At 51.4% G+C, this 16,716-nt stretch overlaps 1 protein-coding gene across 1 annotated transcript in view; it reads left to right on the top strand.

Moving 5' to 3' along the window:
* TK2 (thymidine kinase 2) overlaps window positions 1–16,328 on the top strand; it is a 43,147-nt gene extending 26,819 nt beyond the window's left edge. The window contains 7 exon segments of the mRNA XM_026456496.2: window positions 3,399–3,413; window positions 5,360–5,398; window positions 8,744–8,763; window positions 8,852–9,028; window positions 9,594–9,673; window positions 11,919–11,999; window positions 13,661–16,328. Coding sequence (XP_026312281.1) covers window positions 3,399–3,413; window positions 5,360–5,398; window positions 8,744–8,763; window positions 8,852–9,028; window positions 9,594–9,673; window positions 11,919–11,999; window positions 13,661–13,759 — 511 coding nt within the window. The 3' untranslated portion in view covers window positions 13,760–16,328.
* Window positions 16,329–16,716: the final 388 nt, after the last annotated feature.

The raw sequence follows: 16,716 nt of genomic DNA, 5'->3' as shown, positions 1-16,716 counted from the left end.
TTTTTTTTTTGAGATGGGCTTGTGCTCTGTCACCCAGACTGGAGTGCAGTGCCATGATCATGGCTCGCTGTGGCCTTGACGTCCTGGGCTCAAGAGATCCTCCCACTTCAACCTCCTGAATAGCTGGGACTATAGCACATGTCACCATTTCTGGTTAATTTATTTCTTATTTTTTGTAGAGTCAGTCTCCCTGTGTTGCCCAGGCTGGTCTCAAACTCCTGGGCTCAAGTGATCCTCCTGCCTCAGCTTCCCAAAGTACTGGGATTACAGGCATGAGCCTGATTATAGCTGTGCTTGGCCTGATGGCTCTTTTTGAAGCAAGTAATCTGGAATGGGATGGCCAGAGGTTAAAGGGAGAGGATAGAGTGTGGCATTTGGTGGGCCTGGGTTCTATCCTGGCTCTGAAGTTTGCTCTGTTTATGAGCAAGACCAAGTTTCTAAATTTCTCTGAGCCCATCTCTCATCTCTGATTCCTCTCATCCATCTTTGAAGAGCCTTTTGACCTGCCGCCTCCTTCATGTCTTAGGACCCTTTTGCGGGTCCTTGTCCACCTTGGTCTTTATTAAATTTGTGAGTTCCCCAATCCCACCCCCAAACCTATAGGCCACCCAGCGCCAGGTAGATTTCCCCAGGAGCCATTTGTCTTTGTCTGGCCCAGGTCACAGCTCCTGCTGATGGCCACAGGCTTTGGTAACTCCCACCCATGGTCCTGTGTCATCACATTTCTGATGTGTCAGTTCTGTATCTCCCAATCTCTATGGTTATGGCATTGGTCCGGATGACATGGGCCTCGCCTGGAGCTGTTTTGTGGGTGGTTTAGGAAGAGAATGTAGCTTTTAATTTTTTTAGCTCTTTTCCTGCCCTGATGACTTTATATTTATGTCTCTCCCCGGCCCTCCCGGAATGCATGGCCTCTGTGGTTAGGATTTTTGTGGGACAATGAACCACAGAAGAAACTTACAGTGTCCTTCTTTCTGTTCTTGGGATCTAATTGTTTTAAGTTCATATGGCTTTCCGGGGGCTCAGATTCCCCTGAAGACCTTGTTGGGGCCTTGAGACCCATCACTGAGATCTCTTGAAGCCAAAAGCTGTCAGTGGGCATGTGGCCTCAGGCACTCCAGAGGCTGCTGGGAGCACTGTGGCTGCTGGAGGGCCAGGCTATCCACCGTGGTCGCTAGGGAGATGAGAAAAGGCAGTATTCCTCGGACCCTTTCATGGAAATCCTCTGAAGGCAAAGGAAAGCTTCCCACAGCACTGCTTACTTATCCTCCCAGCCCCTGTGGTCCAAAGCAGCCACCTGCCAACAACCTGGAAGTTTCTTGGAGTCTCCTGTTTTAACCTAGAATTCATTGGGATTTTGCATTTTCCTCCATAGTATATTCTTAAGTTTGTATCTAAAAATAATAATTTACATACTTATCATTGAGGACAATGGATGCTGTATTAAACACCACGCTTTGCATGTGCCTTGGCGTTCCCACTCCCTCAGCCACATACCCCAGAGTCCCTAAGTCCAGGAGGCAGAGAACCGAGGGGTAGGGGCATTCAAAACACCTTCCCAGGGCGTGATTCACTTGTGAACTGCACCTGCTTTTTTTTTTTTTTTTTGAAGGGGGTTCCCCCTCTTGCCCCAGGCTGGAGTGCAGTGGCCGGATCTCAGCTCACTGCAAGCTCCGCCTCCCGGGTTCACGCCATTCTCCTGCCTCAGCCTCCTGAGTAGCTGGGACTACAGGCGCCCGCCACCTCGCCCGGCTAGTTTTTTTTTTTGTATTTTTTAGTAGAGACGGGGTTTCACCGTGCAAACCAGGATGGTCTCGATCTCCTGACCTCGTGATCCGCCCGTCTTGGCCTCCCAAAGTGCTGGGATTACAGGCTTGAGCCACCGCGCCCGGCCGAACTGCACCTGCTTATGTGTTCCCTGGAAACTGGGGCATCTGCTGTCATGGTAAAGGAACAGGGCAAGGACCCATGGACAGGAGCTGCATTTGTTGTCTGGTTGTTGACCCTATTGGGCAGATACGGAACTGAGAAAGGATTACAAAGCCAGGGCTCCTTCCTGATCGGGCAGGAACTAACCACAGGAGGGGAACGTGTTCTGAACCCTGCTGTGTGAGGGCAAGCAGCAAATGAGGAAGTGGCAGGAGACATCTAGATTTCTCTCATCAAGGCCAAAGGCTTCAGGGCCCACTGGGGCTCCCAAAGCTGAGAATCCTGAGGTACTAGCCCCAGGGGGAGACTCTGCCTCTTCAGACAGGCCTTACTCTAAGCTTCTCCCACGACCACCTGTGCATCTTGTTTACGGGTTGATTTCGCTTCAGTAGCACTGAGGTGGGGCTTGAGAGGCCACATTTCTAGTAGGTGCCCGGGTGGGACCACACTCCTACTGGTCAGGGATCACACTTTGAGGAATATGGGCCTTACAAAAAGGTGGCAGGGCCAGGTGTAGTGGCTTATGCTTGTAATCCCAGCACTTTGGGAGGCAGAAGGGGAAGGCTCACTTGAAGCCAGGAGTTCGAGACCAGCCTGGGCAACAAAGTAAGACCCCCATCTCTACAAAAAAATTTAAAAATTAGCTGGGCCTGGTGGTACACATCTGTAGTCCCAGCTACTCAGGAGGCTGAGGCAGGAGGATTGCTTGAGCCCAGGAGGTCAGGGCTGCAGTGATCCATGAGCATGCCACTGCCCAAGTGACAAGTGACTCAGTGGGACTTTGTCTAAAAAATAAATAAATAAAAAAGGCTGGTAGCCAGGTGGTCCACAGGGCACCCTCCATCCCTGTGCTGCGACCCTTTTCCCCTGGAGTTCTGACGGTGAGGTGGGCTTCCTTGGGGCTTCACTGGACCTTTGGGGGTCATAAGAGCAAGAGCCCCAGCCTGAGGATTGTCTTTGGGGCCATGGTGAAAAGTTCTGTGCAGTGCAGGATTTCCTGTTTCCTGCACCTGGCCTGTGGTTTCTTAATTTCACTTTTGTTGCTTCATATTTGGGTTGCTGGGGGCCCTGTTGTGTTACGTTTGTTTTTAAGGTTTCTGAACTTATTCCTAGGCCAAGAGTCAGGCAGTCATAGGGCAAAGTAAAAAGTATTTTTAGCCAGAGCCACAGAAATGATGAAGGGAAGGAATACTAGAGCTTGGCCACTCTCCGGACAACTCCAGCTACCCTCGATGCAGCAGTCATCCACAATGAAGTATTACTGAGAAAGTAGATGTGGGTTTTTTGTTTGTTTGTTTTTGAGATGGAGTCTTGCTCTATTGCTCAGGCTGGAGTGCAGTGGTGTGATCTCAGCTCACTGCAACCTCTGCTTCCCAGATTCAAGCGATTCTCCTGCCTCAGCCTCCCAAGTAGCTGGGATTACAGGTGCCCACCACCATGCCCAGCTCATTTTTGTATTTTTAGTGGAGGTGGGGTTTCACCGTGTTGGCCAGGCTGGTCTCGAACTCCTGACCTCAAGTGATCTGCCCACCTCAGCCTCCCAAAGTGTTGGGATTACAGGCGTGGGCCACTGTGCCCAGCAAAGTAGATGTTTTTAGAGGTTTCTGCTCCTCCAATGCAGATTACTATCATTGTTACTACCTATGCAAAAATGTAAAAAACCGAGTTTGGCTGGGTCCTTTGCCCATACCTAGAATAAGGGGTCTTGGTTCCCACCTGCAGGGAGTTCAGCCGGGTACTGGGAACCACACGGCGGCATGTGGGGCGTCAGCTCCTGCCTGGGAGCTTGTGTTTCCTCATTTCCTGGGATGCTCTAGGAAAAGGCTTCCGAAAATGCCGTGATGGGGAGCCCTTCACAAGGTGGGAGGGCACATTACCACTGCCCCTTCAGTGCTCGGGTTGGTCTTTTTCTCTCTCTCAGAAACTCTTGCAACCTTGGTTCGGGATCTGTGGGGGCTTGGATAGAAGGGTGTACGGCAGGCTCAAGTCCCCAGAAAAGCCCACATGTTGGAATCCTGCATCTCCTCAAAGTAAAATTTCTTGAAAGATATTCTTGCTCTTTGGGCCGTGAACAAATGAAGAGCTCGTCAGGGGAGAGACCCGCCTCTTCTGGCACTGTCTACCCCGGGAGGTTGGGGTGTGCAGAATGGAAGTGCAATTATGCCACCAGGGGTTCGAGAGGGCTGTGTTAATTGCTGGAGAGGAAGATTCCAGTTACATAGTGTCCTTAAAGATGGGAACTTTTTTTTTTACTTTTTTTTTTTTTTTTTTGAGTCGGAGTTTCACTCTTATTGCCCGGGCTGGAGTGCAATGGTGCAATCTCGGCTCACTGCAACCTCCACTTCCTGGGTTCAAGCGATTCTCCTGCTTTAGCCTCCTGAGTAGCTGGGATTACAGTCATGTGCCACCACGCCCGGCTAATTTTGTATTTTTAGTAGAGACGGGGTTTCTCCATGTTGGTCAGGCTGGTCTCAAACTCCCAACCTCAGGTGATCCGCCTGCCTCAGCCTGCCACAGTGAGCCACTGTGCCTGGCCAAAGATGGGAACTTGTAAGGGGTGGGCAACTGGCTAGCATGAAAAGCTGAAGGTGGTGAGCAAAATTCATGTAGCTAAAGAGGCCACGCAGGTGACTGTGTGGGCCGAGTAATGGGAAGCAAAGGTTTTACAAGATTGCCTGGTCGTCCTTTTCTAAGAACAGAAGTGAGGGCGTGGAGTGGGGCCCAGCTGAGGAAATGGCGTGCTGACTCACTTGTGGCTGGTGGCTGGGGACACTAAGTAAGACCTGGTGTTTGGAACCACAGGCTGGGCCTCCTCCCCTGCTGATTGGCCCAGGGGCTTAGGCTCTTCCCAGCTCCTGTCTAGACTGAAGCCTCCTGGTCTGGGTCATGGGCCTAAGAGCTGTGGCCTTCCTGCAGCTCAGGCTAGAGAGACACTGGACATCCAGGTCAGCTGACAGAGTGGGGCGGGCGCGTGGTGCAATGGAGAGCATTTGGGTTTGGGGTTAGGGAGAGCCAGGCTTGAACCCCTGCTCAGACAGAGTTGGACTTCACTTCTCTGATCCTCAGGTTTCTTCTATAAATTGGGACTGAAGCTAGCCTCACAAGGTCTTGTGAAAACAAAAGGAAATAACATATACAAGGGAGCTCTTCTAATCCATTCCGCACAGACTGGGGGCTCTCTGGGCCTCAGGGAAGGATGCAAGAAATTGTGCTGATGTAACAGCAGGATTCATGTATTCATGTGGACGAAGACCTTGGTTTTGCCCCCTTGGGGTCAGGGGAGGGGTGAGACTCCTGTGCCCACTGTTGAGTCAAATCATGTGCTTGGATTTGCCAGACTTGGATTTGCTTGGTATTACTCTCTGTGCGTTCTGTAGAAATAAAGGCTGTGGCTTGTCTTGTCGGTGGTGTGGGGAGCCCCATGCTTGAGACAGACACACGAGGAGCTGGGCAGAGTTCCTAGGAGGAAGTACGGTTAGAACAGCGCCTGCCGTGCCCCATGTCCCTCGGAGTCGTGGAGATCAGGCTTCTGTTTCCTCACTCAGCTCAGCCACTGGTCAGTCAGTCCTCCTGGATCCCCCAGCCTCTTCAGGCACCCAGTTCCAGTCATGGAAGGGTTTTCAATAGGTCTGGCCTACTGACCCTGCCCATGGGAGGCCACCCCACCAAGGACCCCTTCCAAGAACATTGGGAAGGGAGAGGCTGCCCCTCAGTCTGCACCAACCCTGTGGGGGAAGCCTTTTGTTTGACTGTGGTGGGAGTGGGAGTGGGAGGCCTCTGTGACTACCTGGAGCTGATTCCCAGGGGAGCTGTGGTGGGGGCAGAGCCACCAGATTCTCTCAGTCCCAGAGTCCCCTACAGATGTGACCCCCTCCCCATGTCTCCATGTGTGGACCTCCGTGCACTGTGACCGTTTTGCAGTGGTGGTCGGTTTGGTTTTAGTTAACACTGCTTCATGTGTTCTGAGCTGTGGTTCAGTTCCATGGTCATACCTGTGGGCACCCTCCCAGCTCTGGGATTGGACAGTCTTCCTTGAACTATGTAGACACATGAGGTCCTCCGGCGGTTAGTCCAGCCTTGGAGACTTGGGAGACTGTCCCATGGGCAGCTTAGCTTCTCCTCAATTGCTGCTAACTGGCTCCACCCCCTCGGTGCCACCTCTTCTGTGCCCTCAAGCTGTGAGTTTGCTGGAGTAGGGGAGAAGCTAATCAGCAGCTTCCTCATTGCACATCCACATTTTCTTGGAGCCAGTTTTTTTCTCAGTCTAATTTTTCCAGAAACGGAAAATAAGAGAGAGTGGTTTGGTTTCTTGAACATCAAATATTCAGAGCTGAACTAATTGAAACCCAACTCAGGGTAGCCTGAACAATGAGTTGTCGTCAACTCCCAACAGATGGCTTAATTTGATGCCTCTGGCCTTGTTTCTCTGCATTTTCCTGCTCTGCATCCTGTTCGTGTCCTCAGCGCAATTCTTTCAGGGGGACAATGTAGTCGCGGCAGCATTGGGCTTCTCATTCACTGGTTGGAGTAAGGGCAGGTGTCTTGCTAGTGGCTCTTCCCTAAGTGTGCGGACGTATCTTTTCTGTAAGTCCCTGCAAACTTCCCTCATGCCTGCCTAATCCAAATCGGGCCCTTGGCTGGGGGAGGCCCTGCACTGACTGGCTTAGTTTGGCTTCCCGAACCCATCGCTGGAACCAGGGGAGATGACTTCCCTTAGACCCATTGTGCCTACCCTAAGGCTTGGAAGCTTGGGGTGGGTCAGGTTTCCCTGAAGCCCTTGCGTCTCTGGATGGACCCTGAATAAAGAATAGGCTACTTTTAAGGAGGTAAGTGGAGAGGAGGCAGGGAGGCAGCCTGTGGGCACAAAGTCATCACCTGAACTTGTAGTGCCTGAGTTTTGTTGACTGGGAATCCCCTCTGTAATGCTGCAGGATTTCCTTCCCACTGCGCCCGCCTCCCCTCTCCCACGCAGCTGGGAGTCCTGGCAGTCCCACAGGTTGGTCTGCCCTGGCTTCTGTGCTGCAGTCTGCTCAGGCCCCCCTGCTGTTCTCCGTCCACTGTCCCGCTCCTCTGTCAAATGCTCTTCTCTGCTGAGGACATGGGGGTGGTCTCATAGACTAGGGGAGAATGTCCCTCCCCAGTTGGTGTCATGCCTTGCTGTTAGGCCCCAAGACAGGGCTGCTTGTGCCCTTGACCTCCTAGAGTTCCTGCCTCACTTTTGCAGCCTCTTACTTCCTTCCGTCCTCATCCCCTCGTGGGATGGAGTCAGCCCCTCCTCGCCCCCTCCCCCGGGAGCCTCCCATTGCACATGGCTCAGGTACAGTCACCCCTCCATGGCCAGTCTTGCTGAACCCAGCTCTGAGCGGGTCCCACATGGAGCCACTAGTGGAATGGAGGATGTTAAAGGGAGAATTCCTCTGCTAGGCCTGTGAGGGTCATCTGCCTGCTGATGTGCTTGTGCCCTCCAGCCGTGGCCATTCCTGCTCTCTCTTTCCTGTTGATTTCCTCCCAGGTCACAGGAAACCCACAGAAATACCGGGAATAGATGCCAGATTTCTCCTTCACCCTGGGCTTGTTCTTCCTTCCCACTTTCTTGCCTTCTTTTATTTCTTTTAAAGTTAACATTTAAAATATGTAGTAGGCCAGGCACAGTGGCTCATGCCTGTAATCCCAGCACTTCGGTAGGCTGAGGCAGGTGGATCATTTGAGGTCAGGAGTTCGAGACCAGCCTGGCCAACATAGTGAAACTGTCTCTACTAAAAATACAAAAATTAGCCTGGCATGGTGATGCACGCCTGTAGTCCCAGCTACTCAGGAGGCTGAGACAGGAGAATTGCTTGAACCCAGGAGACAGAGGTTGCAGTGAGCTGAGATCACACCACTGCACTCCAGCCTGGGTGACAGAGTAAGACTCTGTCTTAAATAAAAAATAGAATGTGTAGTAATGCTCCCCAACCCCCACTGCTGATTTGCTGATTTGAGAAGTAATGTGTTGTTAAAATTTGGAAAATACAAAAAGGTATAAAGAATAAAAGAAAAGTCTCACATAGTCCTGCAGCTCGAGAAAAGTACTGTTTACATTTTGATATTTTTCTTTCCTGCCTTTCCAAAATGCATTGGTGAATACTTTTGGAAATGTGGTTGGGGTATACACAGTTTTAGATCATGTTGCTTTCACTGAACATTAGATTTGAAATTTTTCCATGCCATTAAATATTATTTTACAATATCATCCTTCAGTTACTGCATGAATTTTCTGTTATATAGATTTACCAAGATTTAGTTTTTTATTGTTTTAAACAGTGCAACAGTGAGCATCATGATTATTTTCACAAAATAAAATTTTTGTTTTGTCGGAGTCAGGGGTCTCACTCTGTTGCCCGGGCTGGAGTGCAGTGGTATGATCATGACCCACTACAGCCTTGAACCCCTGGGCTCGAGTGATCCTCCTGCCTCAGTCTCCCGAGTAGCTGGGACCATAGGCATGCACCACCACACCTAGCTAATTTTTTTGTAGTTTTTGTAGAGATGGGGGTCGTTCCATGTTGCCCAGGCAGGTCTTGAACTTCTGGCCTCAAGCGATCCTCCCACTTCACCCTCCCAAAGTGCTGGGATTACAGGCATGAGCCACCACCCTGGTCCACAAAATAAATTTCTAGAAGTGAAATTGGTTTGCTGATTCATTGCCCAATCTGAGCACTGTCTCTGTTCTCAGGGCACAAGCTTTAAAGTCCCTTTCTCTGCTTAGAGTTCCAATCCCAAGTGAATTCTCCCATCACTCTGTGCCATGGCCCTTGCAGCATTGCGCCATAAGCTGCCCCCAGGCAGCAGGAAGTCGGGAATGCTTAGGGTCTTTGTCACTGCATGTCCAGTATTGCATGGATCACTTTGTACCCTGGTACCCTTGGTGACTCCCTTTCAGTGAGAGCCATCTCCAGATCCTTTTGGGGGAATTGCATAGCCCAGGAGCTTTCTCTTAGGTGAATAAGCCCTTATAACTCTCATTGCAGTGGGAAGATGCCAGAAGTGGACTATGTGGTTCTGTCGGAATGGTTTGACTGGATCTTGAGGAACATGGACGTGTCCATTGATTTGATTGGTGAGATGCACCCCTCCCACCTCCCTCTCTGGTCTCTCTCCTGGGCTCCTTGAGGATGTGCTTGGCTGGGCCCCAACCCTTGGGGGCAATGGATGAGGCACTCGACAATTCCTTCCCCATAGGAGTTCAGCCTTCTACCTGAGGGCAGACAGAATTTGGGGCTTCTGGTCTGTCATGGAGAAGAACCTTGGCCTTTGTTCTTTAAAATTCCCTCCCTGGCTCTGCTACTTTCAGACCTCAATCCACGGTGATCTGATGGGTTTTCTAGTTGGTAAAGAACAGAAAGGACAGAGCCTGAACATTCACTGAGACCTGCTTGGTGTGAGGCCTGTGCTGAGCTATGTCTATGAACAGAATCCCATTCAGCCTCAAAACGAACCCGCGGGGCTGGTGACATGGAAAGAGAATGAAAATCGGGGCTGAGGGTCAGTGGTCAAGCCGAGAGCTGGCCCTCCCTGCCTCCTACTCGAGCTGTGCAGACCTTCCTCCTGCCTTTGCGCGTGTGCCTGCTTCGCTTCCAAGCCATGAGCAGAGTCCTGAGAGCCACGTATTCTTTTAACCTCAGTTTATCTTCGGACCAATCCTGAGACTTGTTACCAGAGGTTAAAGAGGAGATGCAGGGAAGAGGAGAAGGTCATTCCACTGGTAAGAGGCCTCTTTGACTTGGTTAAAGACAAACTGGGAAACCACCTCTGTCCACGCCCGGCTTCCTCTCCTAGCCCCACCCCCATGAGATCATTGTGCCCTTGTCTGCAGAGAGAGAAACAGGAACCAAGTGTATCAGAGGGTGAACTCTGACTTCCTGTTTGGCCAGAGACCCACGTGGATGTCCAGATCTGCTTGGCTTCCTGTGGTTGCTGACTCACGGTTTGGCAACCCTCCTGCTTGGCAGCGTTCTCCTCCCCTCTCCACCTGCCCCTCCCCATCTTGGCAGCACCAGGGCTTGTCTGTTCTGCCTCCTGAAGATTGCCTGGCCTTGTGCTTTCTGGGTCCTCCCTAGAATGTGAGTTCCAGGAGGGCAGGACCAGCCCCCTTGTGCACTGCTGCATCCCTAGTGCTCAGCGCAGTGCCCAGGACGGAGGCAGTGCTCATGCTTTGTAGTGCTTGCCCATTGGAGAGATGCCATGCCCCTCTGAGTTCTGCTCAGGCCACACTGACTCTCATGGGGACTCTGCCAATACAGGCCCGGGCTGTGCTTCTTGCCCTGGTCCTTCCCTCCTCACATCTCCCTCAAAATCCGGCCTCCAGGCTGTTACGCGGCTGATATTTCCAATACTTATACCACGTGTGCAATTTTCCAGCCTAGAACCCTTCAGTGCCTTGCTGCTGGCTAGGATGCAGTCCTCACTTTGTAATATGGCTTATGACCCGGCCCCAACTGCCTCTCTGGCATTATCTTCCTCCATTCCTTACTTTCTATGCTCTGGCTGTAAGGAACTAGTTGTGGCCACACACAAACCTCCACACGCACAGTGGAGCTATGCAAATGTGCCTTTGCACAGTCGTTTCCTTTGACTTTAAAGTATTACTCAGATATCACCTTCTCCAGGAAGCCACCCCGACCTTCTTTCCATTGTAACCCCCCCAAACCCACCACCTGGCTTTCTGTGATCACAGACCTTTGGACAGCATACTGACACTATTTGTTTATACCTTTTTTCCCCCATCCCTCATTAATACCGGCTTTTTAAGATTGGGTCTTATTCTCTCTGTGTCCTCTGCATGTGCCTTGGGGCCTGGTGTCTAGTAGTTGCTCAGTTAGTATTGAACTGAATGTCCCATGTGAAAAACTGCCTCTGGAGGGAGACAGAAGTTGGGCAAGCATTCAGTGGGGCGTCAGGGGTTCTGAGCTCAGGGTAGGCTGGACTGGGGGCCCTGGGAGGCCTGTCCAACTCCTGAAGCCCTGCTCAGCCTTGTTTTTTCCTGTTGCCAGCATGATGCATTCCTGCCACAAAGGCCCGGGCTTCACTCTGGGCAGCTCCTTTGAAATCTTGGAGACAAGAATGCTAGGAAGATGGAGTGTAGTAGAATGGGGCCAGGCTGGACCATGCTGTGATGGGCACAGCAGCTCTGCAGTGACCCAGATGCTCCCCAAGCCTGGGGTCCCTCCAAGTTGTGATCCAAGCCATTGTCTTAAGGGTTTGACCAAGTCCATGGGACACATCTGGCTCCTGTTGCCAAGGGAGAGCTGGGCAGCAGATGAAAAGGCAGCTGCAGAGTTGACACGTGAGCCTGTGATGGCGAGTGAAATCTGTGTGAGGAGCCATCCCACTCTGTGCCTGGGAGAGCATGAGTATCTGCTCTGCCCCGTATGTAGGCCCCATGGCTCGAGAGGGCCTGTGCCCCTTTTTCCTTGGGCTCCGCCACATCAGGCTTTCTGCAGCTGGTGGTCTTTATATAGTCTTGAGGGTCTATAGGTTATGAGTTGTTGAGGGACTAGAAGGGCAAGGGGTGAGGGTCACAGTCCTCTTGGTTGCAAGACAGAGGGGAGGGTTTAGAGGCTCCCTGGGGCTGGGCCCCTGTCTGAAGGAACTGAGGCCCTGCTGCTGCAGAAGTGGCAGTAAATGGGAGAAGCCAGGTGTGGGTCCTGCTTTTTGCCTTGGCTTTGATTCAGGCGCCAGAGGAAGGGCCAGTGTTTGTGCCTATGAACCCTCAGTGGAGCAGAGCAGGGTGGCTGGTGACACTTCTGCTGTTGTTTTGCTCAACCTGGCCACCGAGTGTGCAGCTGCGTCTGCCACTGTCTGCCTGAGCCAGGTTTGCTCTTGCAGGGTTGCTTTGTCTGAGTCACTGACCGTGGTCATTGACTATTTTGTTCCCCTCTGCTTGAGACTGTTGGTGGGCGGGGTGTGCCCTACCCACTTCCGATAGACTGTTTATGTTTCCCTGGCAGGAATACCTGGAAGCAATTCACCATCTCCATGAGGAGTGGCTCATCAAAGGCAGCCTTTTCCCCGTGGCAGCCCCTGTTCTGGTAAGTGAGACTCCCTTACAGGGTACGAGACTGTTCTAGAAAGAGGAGTGACCCAGGGAATGTCAGCCATCTTGCAGACAGGGGAGGGCACAGTCCTTTAGAGTTTGACAACTTGGAAGGAGGAAGGTGGGAAGGCTGGTCCTCTCTCTCCTAGTCCCTGTTTCTGGGCTGAGTCTCAGAGTGAGTTGGCCAGACCCAAGGGAAGGCAGTCTGTGTCAGTGCCGTCACACCTGGCGGTTGTCACTGATCCAGCATCTTCAGCGAAGACTGTAGACCCGGGTTTCAGTTTTCACCATTTGTGATGGTGGTTCCTCTGATGTGACCTTCCTTCTTCCGTGGATGACACAGAACCTCATTTCACCTTTGTTGGGTGACTCAGGTCATCAGAAGGAATGTCAGTGTCTGGTCTGGGCTGTCACACAGTGATGCCCTTAGGAAGTGCTGAGGTGTGGAACTGTCTGTCCTGCCCACTAATGTCTCTGCATTCCTGTGTTTACTTTTTACAGTAACCCTCCTTTCTCTTGCTGCCATGTGTCATTTCTGACTGATATTGATGTGTCTGCCCCTGTCAGCATTTCCTCACTCCCCCATCCTTGTTTTCCAGTTTGCTGTTTCCAGATTTCTTTACTCACACAAATGCGCAGTGGCCCAAACGCTCCCAAGAAATGCGGAGTCTGGGGTCCCTCTGAGTTTTGATTGGAGGGAACCTAAGATGGTTACGTATACAACATGGGATGGGCTGTGAGGCAGGGCTGTGTGCAAGCTTTTGTGCATGGCTATAGGAACAATGTTTGATGGACTGCGAGGCAGGACTATGCATCAGCTTTTGTGCGTGGCCGTAGGAACATCTGTTTGGGCTCAAACACTTCTGCTCATGGCTCTTGTAGGCAGTGAGGTTCTGGAAAGTGAGATATTACTGTGGTAGTTTTTTGTTTGTTTGTTTTTGAGACAGAGTCTTGCTCTGTTGCCCAGGATGGAATGCAGTGACAGTCTTGGCTTGCTGCAACCTCTGCCTCCTGGGTTCAAGTGATTCTCTTGCCTCAGCCTCCCTAGTAGCTGGGACTATAGGCACATGCCACCATGCCTGACTGATTTTTTATATTTTTCGTAGAGATGGGGTTTTGCCATGTTGGCCAGGCTGGTCTCAAACTCCTGGCCTCAAGTGATCTGTCTGCCTCGGCCTCCCCAAATTCTAGGATTACAGGCATGAGCCACTGCACCTGGCCTACTGTAGTAGATTTTTAAGTAAGTACAGTTTATTTTTCTCCCTCATTATGAAAAAAAAAGGAGGGTAGAAAGTGATAAGGGAAAAAAACAAATCATTCGTGAGCTTACAGGTTCTCACTGTGTTGCCCAGGCTGGTCTCAAACTCCTGGGCTCATGTCATCTTCAGGTGTCAGCCTCCCAAAGTGCTTGAAAATAATAGACATGAGCCACCATACCTGGCCCTTATAGTACATTCTTAAGTGAAAACCTCATTGGAAATGTAGATTGCCCTAGAGCTGAGAGCAATTTGGCTCTAACCTTCCTTTTTATCTGCCTGCAACCTTCTCTGTGCCCCCTGCCCCCTGCCGCCTGCTTCCATCTCTCTCTCTCCAGCTGTGAAGGGAGGATGCTGCTGAGGTCAGTGCAGCCCTGTGACCCATGTGTCTAATTTCCAGGTGATTGAGGCTGACCACCACATGGAGAGGATGTTAGAACTCTTTGAACAAAACCGGGATCGAATATTAACTCCAGAGAATCGGAAGCTTGGCCCATAGGAGGCAAAAGGTCTATGGATCATGTCTGAAAAATGCCTGCTGCTGCCAAGTTAGCTATTATGAGCAATCTGGAAAAACTTGCTCCCAGGAGGGCTTTGTGTCTGGCCAGCTTGATTTTCCTAATGGTCTCATCTCCTTTGCTAGTGTCTTTGTCGTAAGTCTCTGGCCCTCGTGGGTAAGTGACAAACGGGACCAATGGGTTTGCCAAGCCCTTTGCTGTTCGCAGCCTCACATTCCCCCGGTGCCTCTTCCAGTGGCTTTGTGCTGCCGAGTTGCTTTCATGAAGCCCTTAGGGAGAGCACCTGCTGTGTGCCTGACGTCACGCTGGTGCTGTGTACCAATCATCTCAGCCTTCATCAGGAGGCTGAGGTAGGATTCTTATGTCCCAGGTGAGGAATTTGAAGCTCAGAAAGATTGAGGGCTCCCCAGAGGTCACACAGCCAGTGTGCAGCGGAGCTGGCACCATTCAGACTTTCAGCCAACTCCGCAACTTTCCTTTGCCCTGGCTGCCTCCTCCTGAGAACTGTTCCCCATCACCCTGCCTCTTCTGGTTGGAGGCTTTCATGTCTCTTTGGGGAGAGCTGGCAGTGTTTGGAGCCGATAACATTTTCTCAATGTTGAGCAGTTCCCAAGGACAGTCAGCATTTCTAGACTTCCACAAAATTGTGCTGTGTTTGACTGGAGCCCTGTGTTCAGTGGTTTCCCCGCCCAAGGCTGCTGCAGGCCCATCTTCCACATCCTCATGTGCATGTTGAGGACCTTAGGAGATTCACACGCTGGCTCCTGAATGGTGCTCTGGCTCCTTGGTGATGAAGGTCCTGCTTGAGCTGCTGCCAACTCCATGTCAGGGAAGTCGCTTTTGGTATGTGGCTGGTTTGCCCAGAGCCAAGCGGAGGCAAGGGGCAGCCATCCCTGGCTTCCAAGCCTCCCATACTATGTGTGTCCTTGTATAAGGAGCTTTGCTCTTGGAATTACTGAAAGTCTGTGGCCCAAGGAGAGGCACAAGTGGCCTTAAGTCTTTTTGAAATGTTCTTTCATCCAGGGGAATGCCTCGAGCCATAGAGCCTGAAATCATCTTTTTTGGTTCAGAAAATACCTTAACTTCACTCAGCTGGAACTGCGTTGAAAGCGAGGCCGTCCCTTGGATCAAGCAGAAAACAAGAGAGAAAGAACATTCCCTTTGGGGACAGTCTGGAAAGCTGGGATTTGCAAATAAAGGCTCTGGAAGCATTGCTAGTCCTGAAGCTTTGGAGGTGGGCAGAGTGAGCTTCAGGAAGACTGGATGCAAACCCTGGGAAGGATTAAGGCTCAACTCTGGAGAAACAGGCCATGGGCTCTCAGAGCAGCCATTAGCTGTAAATAGAGGTAGCAAGGCCACTTCCAGGCCCCTGTGAGTATGGGCACCTGTACGTGCAGTGCTCCAACTCTGCAGAGGTGCCAAGTGACCCTGCTGGGCCAGTCCCAGAGAGTTAAGAAGTCAAGGCCTTCAACTCCTGGTTCTTCCTGTTCGGACCAGTTCTTGTGCCGTTGGCAGGATGAGAGGCAGCAGCCAGGCGGGAGCTGTGTCTAGCAACACCTGTAGCCCACGTGCTGCTAATTAGCTGGAAAACTGGGGAAGGCAGAACCTTTGCTACCAGGAATCTTGACATGTGGGGTCCATCTTGAGAATTTGTAAATGAACAGTCCAATATTTCCCCTAGGCTCATTTTGCGCATCCATTTTGGGGGAAATGTGATTTCTCTCTTTTTTTTTTCCACTTTCTTTTTGCCCAAGGCACAATCTCAAGAGATCCTGAGAACATGTACCCATGATTTTTCTCTTACTCTATGATACCCAGTAACTCCTTCACCTAAGCCCTGTTGTTGATTTTGAAGTGCTTCCTGGGCCAGTGATTTTAGCTCCTGCCAGCATCCTTTTGCCAGTAGAGTAACGTGTTTTTATTTTTCAAACCCCATGTTTCCTAACATGGAATGTATGGGTCCAAGAAGAGCCTGCTGTCCTCCCTGCCTTCCACCTTGGAGAGGAGGCCGGGCGCATCAGCAGCAGCCAGGACAGGTCGCAAAAACCTCCCATCCTAGAGACCATACCTGAAACGGCTGAAGCCAGCTTGCACAAGGGCTGCGGACTGTCCCCCTGTGGCAGGCAGAGCTGGTGGGGGCAAGGGCCACAGAGCAGTCATAGACACTGTGGACTGGGGCAGGAGAAGGACAGATGGGACATGGGCACAATGGGGCCTTGTCCTTAGAGCACTGGGAGGTCCTCCCCAGAGGCTCCTGGCCATGGCTGGGAGGGGCATGGCAGGGGCTGGCATCCCTGTAGAGCCAGAGGGGCCACCCAGGGCAGTGACATTCCAGATGTGTTGGGCCCACCTCATCCTTGCTTTGAGACTGTAGTTCCATGGGGACATGAAATCAGTACACGCCAGAGCTGCTCAGCTGCTCTACCTCTCGCTGACTTTTAAAAATGTTGCACGTCATATACATTTTCTTTCAGTTAGCGTTTATTCCTGTTTTTATTTAAGCTTTTTGACTGTACATGTAAAATATGTGATTATAACCATTTAAAAATATCTTATGTACCTGTTTGTTTTGGAAACTAGATAGAAATATATTTATCTTTTACACAAAAGAAGTGTGTAGCAGGGCGGTCTCGGGCTTTGTGGTGGCTTAGTGGCCAGCGGGGTCCCAGGCTCTTCCCACCTTTCTCTTTTGGTTCCACCTCTTGGCTCCTGGCTTCCTTCTTCCGGGGCCTGACTGTCCAGGATGGTGCCTGGAGCTCCTGCTCTGGCCACGGTTGGCATCAGAGCCCACTGCTCCCCATCCACACTGTAATCCAGATACTGATAATGTCCCTTTCCAAGGCATAACTAAGATAAGTTGGAAGGTTCCTACAAGGCTTTGCTAGAGGCCCTGGGAGGTGGGGGAAAGGCAAGAGGGCAGTGCCCACCCGCAGACCCG

Source organism: Piliocolobus tephrosceles, chromosome 17 (assembly GCF_002776525.5).
Source record: "Piliocolobus tephrosceles isolate RC106 chromosome 17, ASM277652v3, whole genome shotgun sequence".
NCBI lineage: Eukaryota > Metazoa > Chordata > Mammalia > Primates > Cercopithecidae > Piliocolobus > Piliocolobus tephrosceles.
Note: the sequence above shows the minus strand (reverse complement) of the source record. Positions and strands in the feature narration are given on the sequence as shown.